The following is a 15,769-nucleotide window of genomic DNA, read 5'->3' on the forward strand; positions in this document are numbered from 1 at the left end:
TACTTTGTGTCCTTCGTCACTCTCCAAGCCTCCGTGTCTTGGTCTGTACAACTGGGGCTACCCGTCCACTCCCCAGGTCCCCGGGCAGAGGTAAGGCACGTCAGCTGGCCCCGCGCAGCGCCTGGCCCTCGCGCGCGGGGAGCCCCTGGGGCGTGGGTGGCTGCACAGATGGGTCACCTGAGGCCTCAGGAAGGCGTAACCTCCCGTGTGCGTCAGGGCCGGCCCAGCGACTGAATACCAGACAGCCCGTGAGGACCGTGGCAAGAAGCCGTTTATTGGTCGAGGTGAAGGGCAAGGGCCCGGGCCTCCCAGCGGCCTAGAAATCCATGTCCTCCACCAGGTCCCGGAGGCAGGCCTTGTACTGGTCGGAGGTGAGGGAGAGCGGGTGGCTGTTGGAAATGTGCAGGTCCACCGTGTTCTCCAGGGAGGAGGCGCCCCCGTCCCGCGCCATGTCTACCAGGGCCCGGAGACACATGGGGACAACCTGTGGGGTGTGGGAGGAGGAGTTGGGGAAACGCCGGCACCAGCCGCCCCCACTGTCCCCTAGGATGAACCACGAAGCCCAGGGCTGCTCGGAGTGAAATGGTTGTCCCCATGTTAACAGCCGGGGAGGCCAGTGAGGTCCTCGGGGCTGAGGCTGCAGAGGGGTCCCCCAAGCGTGGCCCAAGCGGCTTGTGGTCAGGACTCCTGGGAGCTGAGCCTGCCAGGACTTGGGGTCCGCCACCTTCTGTGTGGCTGGGAGAGCTCCAAAGAGGCTCGGGGTGAGGCCATGGCAGGGACACGCAGAGGCCCCCGAGGGTAAGGAGCAGCAGAGACTCCTGGCAGCCGCAGTTTCTCTATGGGGCCCCGGGCGCTGAAGTTCCTGGGAGCAACCCCCCACCCCTTGGGATCGTCCCTCCACTCCAGGAGCCAGGGGCTGCCGTACCTTGACCATCACCAGCCTCTTGACCCACGGCTCGTCCTGAGGCCACGACTGCCCCATGCAGAACCAGAGGGTGTAGCGTGGTGAGCGTCTGCTTCCTTCGATGAAGGCAATCAGATCTGGGGGCCCAGGAACTAGTCAGGGATGGAAGAAGGCCCTCTACCTGCTCCCCCAAACCGAGTAACGTCTTTACCTTCTCCCCTGGTTCAAAGCCCAACCTACCTCTGCCACCATGACCAGGGGCTGTTGACCTGGGAAAAGTCCCTGCAGTTCTGGCACCAACTTTAGTGTTCCCCCTCTCTCCCTTCCATCAGGGTAGGGCTGTAGGGGCTGCTTTGCTGCCGTCCCCCCGCTCCCCGCCTCAGCATTTGGATGGGATACAGGCCCAGAAGGGGAGCCTGCTCCCCCAAGGATGCTGAGTGAGTCTGGAGGACATGTGGTTGGTGCTTCCTGCTCTTGAACCCCTCAAGTTCAGGCTGGTCCAATATATAACCATGAGCCATGATGGCTAGTTAAGTTTTAATTGTATCTAATTAAAATCAACGAAAACTGGGAGTTACCATTGTGGCTTGGCGGCAACGAACCCAACTAGTATCCTTGAGGACGCTAGTTCCATCCCTGGCCCTGCTCAGTGGGTTATGGATCCGGCGTTGCCGTGAGCTGTGGTGTAGGTCGCAGACGTGGCTCGGATCTGGCGTGGCTGTGGCTGTGGTGACAGCTCCAGTTGGACCCCTAGCCTGGGAACCTCCATATGTCTCAGGTGCAGCTCTAAAATGGCAAAAAAAAAAAGTTAACTAAAACTTAAAGCTCGTTTCTTCCTTTGCATGCCCTTTATCTACGTCCTCAGTAGCCACTCTGCAGCTGGCGGCTGCCACGCTGGGCAGTGCATGCAGTGCATTTCCATCATGGCAGAAAGTTCTAGTTGGATAACAAAGCCCCGCAGGAGTTTTTCTCCTGCGTCTGTCTCTCCACCATAACTGGTGGTGGTGATGACGACAACAACGAAAGCAGCGAACTGCCTGAGCACCTGCTGTGCACTGGGCCCCCTGCCCCCTGCCAGCTCCCAGCAGGTAAGGAGAGAGAAGAGACTTTACAGGTTCCAAGCAGTCCTTGCCTTCCCAGGCTCAACCACAAGCAGAGCAGAGGCTCTGAATTTGATCCACCCCCTGACCCCGGAGGTCTGGAGCCCCGCAGCCTGCCGCTTCCACGGCAGGGCCAAGGCCGCCGCACTCACCTTCGATGAAGGGCCCCAGGTCGAACACGCCTCCTTCCCTGTCCTTGGGGACCTCACCGTCAGGCTTGTGACCGCTGTCCGGGATGAGTTCCTCGCCCATGGCCCAGTACACGTGGCAGTGCCCCAGCCTCTGGGCCCAGAGCCACTGCCCCGCCCTCCACAGAGCCAGCCCCCCGCCCAGGCAGCTCAGCACCCGGCGCACGTAGTCCGCCACACCCCTGTCCGTCAGGGAGGCTGCGGGGTCTGGCAGTCTCACTGGCTGCCCGGCCAGCGTCCCGTCCTCGGCCTCGGATCCCACCAGCCGCAGGCCCCCGGGCTGCAGACAGTCTGCTGGAAGACTTGGCAGCCCCGGTAGAAGACGGTCACCTGGAACTCCCACTCTGAGCAGCAGCGGCAGCAGGGACATGAGCGGAGAGAGAGGAGGGAGTGTCAGGGGCCGCGGGCCGTGCCAGCCCCGCCCAGCCCACAGCGGGCACTCACCGTCGTCATTCGCCAGCAGCTGCTTCAGTGGGTTTTCACGGACTCCCAGGTTGGGGCAAGAAGCGGGGGCGTCTACACTGGGGCTCAGGGAGAGCTGAGGGGGCTGCTCGAGGGCCAGGGTCAGGCTCGGGGGCCCTGCATCCGAGGCCAAGTCCATGCCACTTAGTAACTTATCCAGACTGTCTTCCTGGAGAGGGGAAAAAAAAAAGCGGCCAGGTATTTCCACGGCCTTTTCTGGAGACTTCACGGGGACCAGGCCTTGTGCTCAGCGGTGTGGAGCCGTGCCTCCAAAGAGGACACAGACCTGAGCTTTGCCCTTAAGGGGATTCTAGTCTGAGGGAGACCCAGCCACCAGCCAAGGCGGTGGAATATACACAGCTTGTACACAGGCTGGGCACTACCGTAGCCCGAGGGGAGCGGCTAATTCCACCCCGAGGATCTGGGTCAGTGCGAGCAAGACCCGGGCAGAGAAGCCTGGGTAGGATTTCAGAAGGGACCTGCCCTGGCACAGACGTCAGCAAGATCAAGGGTAGGGAGGGTCTCGGTTGCCAAGAGGCTGAGGTACCCTGTGCAGGGAGGGAAGCTGTGAAGTCCTAGAAAAGTGGGTGAGGGTCTTAAATGCCTGGTGAAAGCTCCACATTTTCTCCTGAGGATGCTGGGAGGCCAGTGGGAGGCCTGTGAGCAGGGGAGGGACAGGGTCAGCCATGGGTCAGGTAGGGGGCAGACTGCAGGGAGAGAGTGGAGCCTGGAGTGATGGTGGCCTCGCTAGGCCCCTGAGGATGCATGAGGCAGGGGCTGAGCGCAGGACGGTCGGGGCGCATTCTTACGTGGGTATCAGAGGTACTGTATCTGCCACTGAGGTCTAGAGAGGTGTCTGGCTCAGGAAAGTCCCCAACTCCTGTCGAGAAAGGTGGTGAGTGGAGTAGGGGCTCTGGGGACACCCGAAATCCCATCCCTCCAAGCAAAGCCTCACTTCAGCACACCTGAGGTCACAAACTCATAGATCTTGTGTGGGTCGTGGGGGTCCTTGCTGTGGTCCTCTGCTAAACGCAATGCTTCTTTCCGGTTCAGGGCAGACCGGAAATTCCTCTTCCAGGTGGGCAGGTCGGGCTTATCCTTCCCAGGAGTGTAGGCACCACTGGCCTCGGCCCAGGCCTGGGGGGACCAGTGGTACCAAGATAGTGAAGAGGATGACTTAAATCTTGCCCCCAGGGGTCCTAACCTTGGCTCCTCTTGTCCTAACACCACCTTGCCCTCCCCTGGCAGGTTTTGTTTTTGTTTTTGTTTTTGAAACCATAGTTGATTTACAATATTGTGCCAATTCCCTTTGCACGTTCTAACTTAGTTCTCATCCCCAAGCTCTGGAATTCTCTGTGCCCCAAATCCCCCTTACCTCCACCCTTCAAAAACATTTGCTTTCTAAGCCAGCCTCCTGGTCCTAATGGGTGTCTAACTGCCAGTGCGCTGCCCCAGGACACTCTTCGTCATTAGGCTTAACACCACCGGCATATCCTACTTCCGTGGCAACCTCGGCTTCAGGGTCGAGTCTTGCCTCTAATATTCCAAGGTCCGCCCCCAGAATTCTACAACCAAAAGCCCCACCCCAGGGGGTTCCCTACCACCACCACTCCCCTCCCACCCCAGGATGCATTTCCTTCACTTGCCCGGTTCTATTCCTGGGACCTGGCGGCTCCAATCCTCACGGCTGTCAGACGCCCATCTGCGCGTCGTACTAACTTCGCCCCTCCCAGTTCTAACTCCATCCACCCCCACCTGCCAGAATAAGCGTGGGCCGCGCGGTCGAGCTGATCCCATCCCTCGGCCCCGTCCCCTTGGAGTCCCCGGGCCCGGCGCGCGCGCACCTGGAAGATGCCGAAGTCCTCCTGCTGGGCATCCTGCCGCAAGCCGTGCTTCCAAGGGATGCGGAAGCGCGTGTGGCCCTCATCCAGCCAGGCCACGCCCTCCAGTTGCCCCTGGTTCAGCTGAGATATCAGCCAGGGCAGGATCCGAGGCTTCTGAGTTCCCATGGGCCTGTGCGCCGGGGACAGTTCCTGGATATAGGCGGACTCCCAGGCCCACCCAGTTGGAAGGTTCCGAACCCAGACCTCCCTCTCAAGCGCCACGGCGCAGGGTCCTCACCTCTATTCTCCTGGGGTACAGACAGGAGACCTCCCATCCTCCAGAGAGGCTCCCTAATTCAGAGAGGAGTCCCTCCAAAACCCCTCTCCTTTCCCCAGCTTCTTTTATCTACATACCTCTACCTCCCTCAATTCTACCTTCCTCAATTCCGCCAGTGTAGACCTTCCCCACTCCACTGAAAGCCCTTCCCTCCCCCACATCACACAGTGCAGGTACTCTTATCTCCAGGGTAGACGCCTCCCTCCCGTTACTGCCGTGCACATGCTAGGGACTCGCAGACCTCTACCTCCCACACTCAACTCCAGTGTAGCTCCCCCCGCTCCCCAGAACCCCTCACTCATAGACCGACCAACCACAGTTCCTCCCAAACAGACGGCCTCCCTCCTCCGCGGCACGCCCCACTTCCCAGAGTGGATCGCTTCTCATTCACAGAGTCCTTCTCTCCCCTAGATACCCCAGTGTGGACACCTCCTCTTCTCTCCTACCAACTACTTTTCTAAGTTTTGTTTTACAGCCAGCCATTGCTTCACTTCCTTTCCTTCTCGCTTCACTTTCCCCAGCGTACACAAACCCCCTTCCCCACTGTCAAGGCAGACGCATCCTTCCTCCGTCCCATTCTTCACTACTGGACGCCACCAACTCCCCCGCTTTTCCGCGTTACCTAGGTAGTGGGTCGAGGCGCGTAGAGTGCCGGGAGGAGGTGCGCCGGGAACCCAGGAACCCAGAAACCCAGAAAACCCACTCCTGCGTTTGAAGCCCCGTAGCTCTCGAACTCGCCGCCGCACACCCCACTTCTCGTCAGCTGAGTTTTAGAGGTGGGACTTGTTTTCTGTTGATTTCTTGAAATAAAAACGACTTTAACGTCGTTAGGATTATCGACTCGACAGCCAGAGAGGCGGTACAGTGAGCCGGGAAAACTCCCCCGCCCATCATGCCCTTTTTAGGTCTTCCGACCACGGGCATGCTGGGAGCGTTCTATGCAAATTAGGCGGGCCTCATCGCCCCGCCCCTTCCACGTTTGGGCCGGCTCCTAGCCGGTACAGTCATTGCGCAGGCGCGGGAAAGTCGCCCTAAGGAAAGTTTATACAAGTTCAGTGGAGGAGGCGGCGGCGGCGGGGCCCGGGACCAGGTGAGCGGGAGGTGAGGGAGAGCTAGGTGAGCAGGGAAGAAAAGGGGGCCGGGATCTAGGAGCAGGTAGCCCAGTCACGCTTCCCCGACATCTGCGTGTCCCGGCTCCCCCAAATTCCAGCCCGAGTCAGAGTGGAACTACACCTCCCAGCAGGCTGCGCGGCGAACAAGTAACGGACGGAGGGGAATGTTTGCTACGAAGTCTGCTGGGAATCGTAGTTCCTGATCCTCTACGGACTTGAATAGCTTGGCATATACTTTCAGAATGGAGAAGTCAGAGCCCCAAGCCTCCTTCTCCTTCGGGGACTCAGGGATCTGAGGCCCCAGTCTCCTTCTCTCTTAGACTCAAGAGTTCAGACCCCCAGCCCCCTACTCCGAAAACCAAGAGTCCAGGCCCCCAGTCCCCTCCTCCCTTGGACCCCAAATCCAAATCCCCAGCTTTCTCCTCTCCCAGGATCAGGATGTCTTTGCCCTCATCCCTCTCCTCCTTCTGAGAACTCAAGTGTCTGGGCCCCCAGACCCCAACTTCTGTAAGGAACCTGGGAATCCAGACTCTCAGCCCCTTCCTCCCTTGGGCACGCATGAATCCTGACGGCACCACACTTCTCATTCCGGGACTAGCAATTTGGGCCCCCAGCCGGCAGTTCTTGCTGAACCCTGGAGTCCATCCCCAGCTCCTTCTCTTATAGGTGCCTCCATGGCAGGCTCTGAAGAGCTGGCGCTCCGGGAGGACACTCTGAAGGTCCTAGCTGCCTTCCTTAGGCGGGATGAGGCTGCCGGCTCGCCCATTCTGTCCCCACCCAGGTAAGAGGTGTTGCCCTCCTCCCTGAGGAAACTGCATTGGGGGTGGGCTCCTCTCGAACTCTGGTCCCCGGACTCAGTCTTTCTCTCCCCGCCTCCCCTCCCTTTATATCTGGCTCTCCTCCTTGTCCTGCGGGTTGCAGGGAAATGCCCTCAGTGAGAGGACAAAAGGACTGCTTGCCGAGGGCCTTGAGTCACACTCCGCGGTCCCTTTCCCCAGGAGCCCTGCCCAGGAGGAGCAGACAGATTTCCTGAGCCGCCTTCGAAGATGTCTTCCCTGCTCCCTGGGGCGAGGAGCAGTTCCCCCTGAGTCCCCTCGGCCTTGCTCCCTGCCCCTCCGGCCCTGCTATGGTTCAGAGCCTGGTAAGCTCTCCCTCAGTCACCCAAGAACTGACAGGACCAGGAACTTTGATTCTTAAAGCATAGAGAGGGTGAGGAACTAGTTTAAGATCACTCAGCCCAGGAGTGACCTAGTGGTTAACCAACCAGACTAGGATCCATGAGGATGCGGGTTTGATCCCTGGCCTCACTCAGTGGTTTAAGAATCCCGCATTGTCGTGAGCTGTGGTGTAGGTCGCAAATGCGGCTTGGAATACGCCAGCAGTTATAGCTCCGATTCGACCCCTAGCCCGGGACCCTCCATATGCTGTGGGTGCGGCCCCAAAAAGAAAAAAAATCAGCCAGGGAGTCCTACTGTGGTGCAGTGGGTTAAGGATCTGGCATTGTCTCTAGGGCGACGTGGTTCAATCCCCAGCCTGGCACAGTGGGTTCGGGATCCTGCATTGCCACAGCTGTGGTTTGGATTTGATCCCTGGCTCGGGAACTTCAATGTGCTGTGGGTGTGCCCCTCCCCCCCCAAATCACTCAGCTAAGGGGGTAGCTTTGGGGGATCTCCAGCACCTACCCTCACCCCCGACCCCCAATTAGATTGCTCTCTGTCACTTCTGTGAGCTGACATCAGGAGGGCTTTTGGTCCCTTTCTCTTTGTTAATCTCTCTTCCCATATGTGCTTCCCTGCCCTTAGGGCTTCTGTAGCCACCAGGGCCCCCAGTAGAGAGGCAGGAGACCTGATTTTCAGCCATAATTCCCTGGCTGCTTTTGGTTGCATGAATCTTTTGCTCCAACATCAAAGTAGGAAGGGAGAGGTGGGTATTGGGCATGATTAAGAATGAACTGTAGGTTTCCTCCTATGTGAGCCTGGAGAGACTGGTAATGGCCAGTGGGAGTGCTCACTTGAAGAGGACTTCACAGCTGGAGAGAGGAGGTCTGTGACCAGTTGTTGCCTGAAACGGGCACGGGACAGAGTGGTAATAGCTGGGGTGCCCTGTGTGTGCCTTCCTTGGGTGGGATAATCTTCAAGGTCCAGTTCAGCTCTAACCTAAGTCCGTCTGGGGGGAAAGTAGAGGGTCTTTTACCAGGTTTGCTCGCGGGGCCTCGGTTTACCCCATTCTGAAATGGAAATCATGGCTTCCTGGCAATGTGGTTGGGAGGAGAGTATCCAGAGATGCCTGACCCATCGCTGGCTCTTCTCATCCTAGGCCCAGCTACTCCAGACTTCTACGCCCTGGTGGCCCAGAGGCTGGAACAGCTGGTCCAAGAGCAACTGAGATCCCCACCTAGCCCAGGTGAGGTGCAGAGGGGCTCTGGAGAAGGATGACGGTAGAAGGGTCGTCAGGATTCTGCACCCCCGCCAAAATCTCCTCCACCCTTCAGAATTACAGGGTCACCCACCCACAGAAAAGGAAGCCCTGCTGCGGAAGCTGGTGGCCTTGCTGGAGGAGGAGGCAGAAGTCATAAACCAGAAGGTGATGAGCAGTCTGTTCTCTCCCTTCCTTAGGATAGGGATTGTGGCTTGGTTTGCAGGGGAACTGAAGCAGAATCTGCATTCTCATTGGATGGTCAGGTGGGGAGAGGGTGGAATAAGGCTTCTGGGAAGGGTTGATTGACAGATAAGCCTGGGCTTGGGTATATTAAAATTAGTGGCTTCGGAGTTCCCGTCGTGGCGCAGCTGTTAACGAATCCGACTAGGAACCATGAGGTTGCGGGTTCGATCCCTGGCCTTGCTTAGTGGGTTAAGGATCCGGCGTTACCACGAGCTGTGGTCTGGGTCGCAGATTCGGCTCGGATCCCGAGTTGCTGTGGCTGTGGCGTAGGCTGGTGGCTACAGCTCCAATTCGACCCCTAGCCTGGGAACCTCCATATGCTGCAGGAGCGGCCCCAGAAAAGTCAAAAAAGACAAAAAAAAAATTAGTGGCTTCATTGATGGTTAGAGGGGCGCGGCCTAAAGGCAGGGGGTGTGGCCATCAGAAACGTTCTAGGAAAGATGGGACCAGTCAAGGGAGTAAGAGAAAGTTTAAAGCTGGCTGTTTAAAATCTGAAGCCCTGATTGACTGTATTAGTTTAGGCGCATGGCTTAGAATATGGGGAAAATGGACTGCCGCGGAGGGAGTGTGGCTTGTGACCCTATCCTGGAATCCGATTGGGTAAGGAGCTTGGGCACAGCGTATGGTCCTATAATATTCATTGTTTGGAGGAAGGCAGGGTTACTGTAGGCACTATCCTGGCCTCCGGTGCTCTCCGGTAAACCCAGAGGAGTGAGACTAGGGTAGAGCATGCTGGAACACAGCTAATGTAGGGCTTGGCTCTGATTGGCTATTGAGGTCTTAGCAGGGGCGTGGCTTCTTTGGTTCTAGGCCATCTCTCTGGGAGCCGTTTGGCCGAGATCCTAGTCCCGTTTGCGATTGGCTTTTGTGATGGATAGGGGCGTGGCTTAGAGTGGCAGTCGTAGCTAGAACGCGCTTGAAGCCACGCCTCCCAGCTTCCTATTGGCTGGCTACGAGAGTGTGGCTGAGACGGACCCTGCCTCTTTCCCTCCCCGCCCCACAGCTGGCCTCAGACCCTGCCTTGCAGCGCAAATTGGCCCGCCTCTCTGCCGGCTCCTTCAGCCGCCTAGTGGAGCTCTTCTCAAACCGGGAGGGCAGCCCTGGCCCAAGCCAAGCACGCCCCTCGATGCCGTGCCCTGGGCCCCCGCCGCCTTCCCCGGAGCCCCTGGCCCGCCTGGCCCTGGCTATGGAGCTGACCCGGCGCGTGGCCGGGCTGGGGGGCACCCTGGCTGGACTCAGTGTAGAGCATGTGCACAGCTTCGCACCCTGGATCCAGGCCCATGGGGGCTGGGTGAGCCACCAAAGCCCCTCTGGGCTTCTCTTTACTTAATTGTGTGTGTGTGTGTGTGTGTGTGTGTGTGTGTGTGTGTGTGTGTGTGTTGGGGGGTGGGGCGGGGTGGCTCTTAGGCTTCCTTTCAGAAGTCGCATTTGTTCTGGCTCCACCATTCATCCATTGTGTGTTTATCGAGCACCTACTACTGTACACCAGGCACTGCAGATGCTATGGCCAGCTTAAACCACGCTGGTTTACATTGACCGTTTTGAGTTGGAAACAAGTTTCCTCTTCTGTTAAAAATAGGGAGATATAGAGTACCTATCTCAAAGGGCTATTGTGGGGATTAAAATGGGATCATCCTTGTAAGTACTTGGCATTTGTTTGTGTGATTATCTGGTGACTGTCTGCCTGTGCAGTGCCGCCTGCCAGAATGCCCTTGCCCTAGTGTCCCCCCCGCCTCACTTCCCCTGCTCCTCTGCCCAGGTATCACCCCCAGGGAGACCTTCCCTGATTCCCATTTAAAATCGAAGCCGCCTCCACGCCCTCCCACCCACCCTCCTTCCCTTTTCACTGGCTTCCTTCCTCCGGAGCACTCCGCACCTTCCAACAGGCACCTTCTAACAGAGAGAAGAATTGACTTGTTTTACTTATTTCCTTGTATTTGTTGTCTTTTCCCACCCCTGCCACATCAATTTCGGAAGTCTAGGGAGTCTTACTTATCCTTGCTTGCTCACTGCTTTAAATCCAGTGCTAGGCTCAGAGCTGGATTGGGCTCCTGTGTGAGCTTGGCAACGGCCCCCTGTCTCCCTGAACACCAGTCGTCGTCGTCCCGTGCCCCGCCCCCCGCTCAATCTCACTTACCTGTCTCCTCATTGCCAGGCTTTCAGAATGTAAGCATTGCTTTCACAGACTGGCAGGAGCTGGCCAGGTGTCTTTGAGGAGCAGAGAGGCGGCCAGTAGGGCTGGAGCAGGGGGAGTGAGGGGGAGTGGGTGGGAGATGAAAGCAGGAGGGACGCCAGATCGCGCTAGGCTTCAAGGTCTTGTGGTCACGGAAGGACCTTGGACTTCGAACCGGGAGTCCCAGGAGGGCACTGAGCAGAGGAAGGAAGCTAGCTACTCGGGTGGTCACCGGCGCCCTCTGGTGGCCGCATGGGGGACTACTGTCAGCGGCCAGGGCGGAAGTAGGGAGCTGGGAGGAGGACTGCCTTGGTCCGAAGAAGACCTGAGGGTGGATCAGACCAGAATAGGAGGAGTGGAGAATTCTCTCTCTGTTTTTTTTTGTCTTTTGTCTTTTGTTGTTGTTGCTATTTCTTGGGCCGCTCCCGCGGCATATGGAGGTTCCCAGGCTAGGGGTCGAATCGGAGCTGTAGCCACCGGCCTACGCCAGAGCCGCAGCAACGCGGGATCCGAGCCGCGTCTGCAACCTACACCACAGCTCACGGCAACGCCGGATCGTTAACCCACTGAGCAAGGGCAAGGACCGAACCGCAACCTCATGGTTCCTAGTCGGATTTGTTAACCACTGCGCCACGACGGGAACTCCGGAGTGGAGAATTCTCGAGGCAAACCTGATAGATTTTGCACATGGAGTGGATGTGGAGATTGAATGGAAGACGGGAGTCAAGGATGATGCCAAAGATGCTGGCCTGAGCAACTGCAGGGCGGCATCTGCGGTCCCCTGAGACCAGGAAGAGCAGAGTGGAAGGGCAGGTAGGGAGCAGGTTTGGGGAAGAGTCCGAGATGATAGGAGGTGGGTCCAGCTAAGGGAGAGCAGCCTGTAAGACCTCAAAGCAAGATGATGACCGCACAGTGGATATTAGTGTCCAGAGCTCCCAGCAGAAGCTGATTTATTTGTAACACCATTTTCATGTTTAAGGAATGGTAACAGGTCAGCTTGGCCAGGTCCTGAGCCAAGGCCTTTAGTGGAATGATCCCATTCAAACCCCACAAAACCTTGTGGTTTTCAGTTATTAAACGGGTCTCATAGAGACTGAGGGGGAAAATCCCTCTTGCAGGGTGGGGGCTTGGAATATTGCTAGAAATAATTATTTGGTGCACCCTCTTTGACACAAAGCCAGGGCTCTGGATCACTAAACCCCCAGGACTCTGGAGTTCCTGTCGTGGCTCAATGGTTAATGAACCTAACATCCATGAGGACGTGAGTTTGATCCCTGGCCTCGCTCAGTGGGTTAAGGATCTGACGTTGTCGTGAGCTGTGGTGTAGTCGAAGACACAGCTCAGATCTGGTGTTGCGTGGCTGTGCTGTAAGCTCCAATTGGACCCCTAGCCTGGGAACCTCCATATGCTGCAAGTGCAGCCCTATAAAGCAAAACAACAACAACAACAACAAAAACACCCAAAAAAACCCTGGACTCTGTTTATTCCCCTTCTCTGAGTCTCTGTACACCCCCCTATGGGGCTCTGTCCCCCCACCCCCACCCCAGGACTCTGTTCCCATCCTCCACTTGATCCCCGGTCCTTTTTCGGAGTCTCCATCCCTGTCACCTCTCTCTGGGTCTCTTTGTCCTCCTCCCTCTCTCTGGTCCCTTGCCTTCGCTGTCTCTGCTCTCACTCGGCTGGTGTGGATGCCTCTGCTCACAGGGCTCTGCCACTTTTCCCCTCCAGGAGGGCATCCTGGCAGTTTCACCTGTGGACTTGAACTTACCCCTGGACTGAATTCTGCCTCAGAAGCTGTTCCGAGATCGGACCTCAGGTCTCTGCGTTCTTTTCCCAAGTCTCCCTGTTCCACTCAGGGCTGTGGGGTGGCGGCTGCCCTCTCTGTTTTTGCCAAAAAAAAAAAACCCAAAAACAAAAAACTGTTTAAAACACTTTCATATTAAAGACTTTTTCAAGTATTTGTTTGTCTTTTCACTCAAGATCTAGACTTCTAAGTAGAGGAGATTTGGTTCAGAGAGCTCTCTGGTGTATAAATTGAGAAAAGAGCCAGTTCCTTCTTTCTAGAAATATCTATTTGGAGCACCCAGGAGCACCTGTCACCTGAAAACATACCGCTGTTTGGAGGATACCTGTGAGTATGGTTGCAGCTAATTACATGTTTCCCCCTATTGCATGAGTGGCTTTTTCTAGCTAATCCTGTGTTGAGAGTCCTGGACTCTTCCCAGCTGTTTCCAGGAGAAATGCTCTGATCTGCCTTCCCGGGGCATCCAGAACCCCACCCTCCTCTCGTTGTTCTCTTTGCCCTGCGCTTTCGGCGTCTTTTGTGCTGGTCTCTCCACGTCTCCCTGTCCGCCAGCGATCTGTCACCGTTCGAGGATGATCCCCTGCTTCCCAGAGGGCCGTTTTGTAAATGCAGAAAAGGAAACGTGCAGGAGTGCAGTCACGCTTCATGCTACGCGGATTCTGCATTTTCCAGTTCGGATTCTGCATTTTCCAGTTCGCCGCCTCTTGGCGGTGAACTTGCAGTCGCGGGAGGAAGAGGCGCGCGCCTTCGCGGGTTGTTGACGGGCCTGCGCAGGCTCAGAGCAGCAGAGGCGCCCACCTGCCCGGGGGCCCCTTTCAGCTCAGGCCGGGTGAGACCACACTGCCTTCTGGGTTCAGCTTGCACGGCCGCAAGTGAAAATCCTTTCCGCGATCTACTTAGGGCCACATTATTTTTTACCCTGTTTCTGCGCTTTTGGTGGTGATTTCGCGGGATCCAAGGGTCCTGCTCATAGCGCTGAAGTGCTGGGTTGGGTTCCTAAATTCTGGAAAGCTGGGGTGCACCTCAATTAGATCAGCTTTGTTGTGGATGATTTTTGTTATAGTGCTGTTGGCTATGTAGTCATTGTCAGTGGACCAACTCGATGTTAAAAGAACGTGTCTTTAAGCTGAAAACACACAGAGAACCAGTTTTTGTTGTTGTCTGGTTTTTTTTTTTGTGGTGGTGGTGGTGGTTTTTTGTTTGTTGTTTTTTAGGGCCTCACCTGCGGCATATGGAGGTTCCCAGGCGAGGAGTCTCATCAGAGCTACAGCTGCCGGCCTGCACCACAGCCACAGCCACGCGGGATCCGAGTTGCATCTGGGACCCACACCACGGCTCACACCAATCCCGGATCCTTAACCCACTTAGCAAGGCCAGGGATTGAACTCACATCCTCATGGATACTAGTTGGATTCGTTTCCACTGTGCCACAAGGGGAACTCCCCAGATTTTTTTTTTTTTTTTTTTTTTTTTTTTTGTGAGGCTGCATGTACGGCATATGGAGGTTCCCAGGCTAGGGGTGCAGTGGAATTGCAGCTGCCAACCTACACTACAGCCTCAGCAACACTGGATCCGAGCCACATCTTTGACCTACACCATAGCTTATGGCAACCGCCAGATCCCTAACCCACTGAGTGGGGCCAGGGATTGAATCTGCGTCTTCACAGACACTATGTCGGCTTCTTTAAGCCACTGAGTCACGACAGGAACTCCCAGATTATATTTTAATGGATCGACAAAAGTGCTGTGATAAGACGCTCATGGTGACCTGACCCTGTATCTCCCTCAGCAGCAATGGCTTGGTGTTCACCAATGAATCGATAAACTTTGCAGCAACTTTATAGAGTGTAACTATTGTAACTAGCACAAATAGTAAGAATCAAGTGTATATGGAAATAAAGCTTTTTTTTTTAAACTATCTTTATTTATTTTATTTTTTTTGCTTTTTCTAGGGCCACACCTGCAGCATATGGAGGTTCCCAGGCTAGGGGTCAAATCAGAGCTACAGCTGCCACCTATGCCACAACCACAGCAACGTGGGATCCAAGCCACGTGTGTGACCTATACCACAGTTCACCGCAACGCTGGATCCTTAACCCACTGAACAAGGCCAGGGGTCAAATCTGCATCCTCGTGGATGCCAGTTGGGTTCGTTAACCACTGAGCCACAACGGGAACTCCCAAACTGCTGGATCCTTAATCCACTGCACTGCAGTGGAAACATAACCCAAGTCTTCTAACTAGACTTCTGGTCACACCAACTCCAACCCCCCAGTAATCTTGACCATTCCGTAGCCTATTAGCATCACTGGCCAACAGAAATAGAAGATGAGCCATATGCATTATTTAGAATGCATGAATAGCCTCATTAAAGCAAACTAAAAAGTGGGAGTTCTCTGGTGGTCTAGTGGTAAGGATTTGGTGCTTTCACCGCTGCGGCCCGGGTTCAAACCCTGGTCTGGGAACTGAGATCCCACAGCAATATGCCTCATGCCAGGGCCAAAAAAAAAAAAAAAAAAAGCCAAGTGAAAAGTAACAGGTGAATTCATTATAACACGTTTTTTCCCCCATTTATCCAAAACAGAATCATTTTAACGTGATCAGTATAAAATATTAAAATATTACAGACTCCTTTTTAATAAGAAGTTTTCAGAATCTGGTGTGGGTTTAATAGCCATAACACATCTCAGTTGAGACTTGCCGTGGTCCATTGCTCTGTTGTCCCGTGTGGCTGCCTTTTTTGAAAATGCAAAATTTGACCCTGACAACTCCCCTGGTTTTACCTCCAACTCAGACCTCTTCCCTCTATACTCTGCCCCTTTATCTCTCCCCAGTGCCATCTCCTTTACAACAACTTACCTTGAGGGAATTCCTATTGTGGTTCAGCAGTAACAAATGTGACTAGTATCCATGAAGACTCAGGTGCCATCTCTGGCCTCGCTCAGAGAGTTAAGGATCCAGCATTGCTGTGAGCTGTGGTGTAGGCCGGCGGCTACAGCTCTGATTCAACCCCTAGCCTGGGAACCTCCATATGCTGCAGGTGTGCCCCCCCTCCAAAAAAAACCCAAAACCTGACATTGAGAATTTATTATAATATCTCGTTCTTAGCAACACAATGCAAAAGTAATTGATTGGCTTAAAACGGTTGGATATTAGAAAAAAATAGTTCCCTGGTGGCTTAGTGATTAAATATCCTGTGTTGTCA

General features: G+C 55.5%; 2 protein-coding genes across 2 annotated transcripts; one reads left to right on the forward strand and one right to left on the reverse strand.

Moving 5' to 3' along the window:
- Positions 317–4,663, reverse strand: IRF3 (interferon regulatory factor 3). The gene is given in 8 exon segments (NM_213770.1): positions 317–484; positions 926–1,041; positions 2,157–2,469; positions 2,472–2,536; positions 2,637–2,823; positions 3,464–3,534; positions 3,620–3,791; positions 4,499–4,663. Coding segments are annotated over 8 exon segments (1,257 nt in total).
- Positions 5,037–13,711, forward strand: BCL2L12 (BCL2 like 12). Its single transcript, XM_013998657.2, is given in 10 exon segments — positions 5,037–5,166; positions 5,441–5,475; positions 5,663–5,851; positions 5,853–5,904; positions 6,593–6,707; positions 6,925–7,067; positions 8,243–8,329; positions 8,418–8,509; positions 9,591–9,878; positions 12,489–13,711. Coding segments are annotated over 10 exon segments (1,182 nt in total). The 3' UTR covers positions 12,540–13,711.

Source organism: Sus scrofa, chromosome 6 (assembly GCF_000003025.6).
Source record: "Sus scrofa isolate TJ Tabasco breed Duroc chromosome 6, Sscrofa11.1, whole genome shotgun sequence".
NCBI lineage: Eukaryota > Metazoa > Chordata > Mammalia > Artiodactyla > Suidae > Sus > Sus scrofa.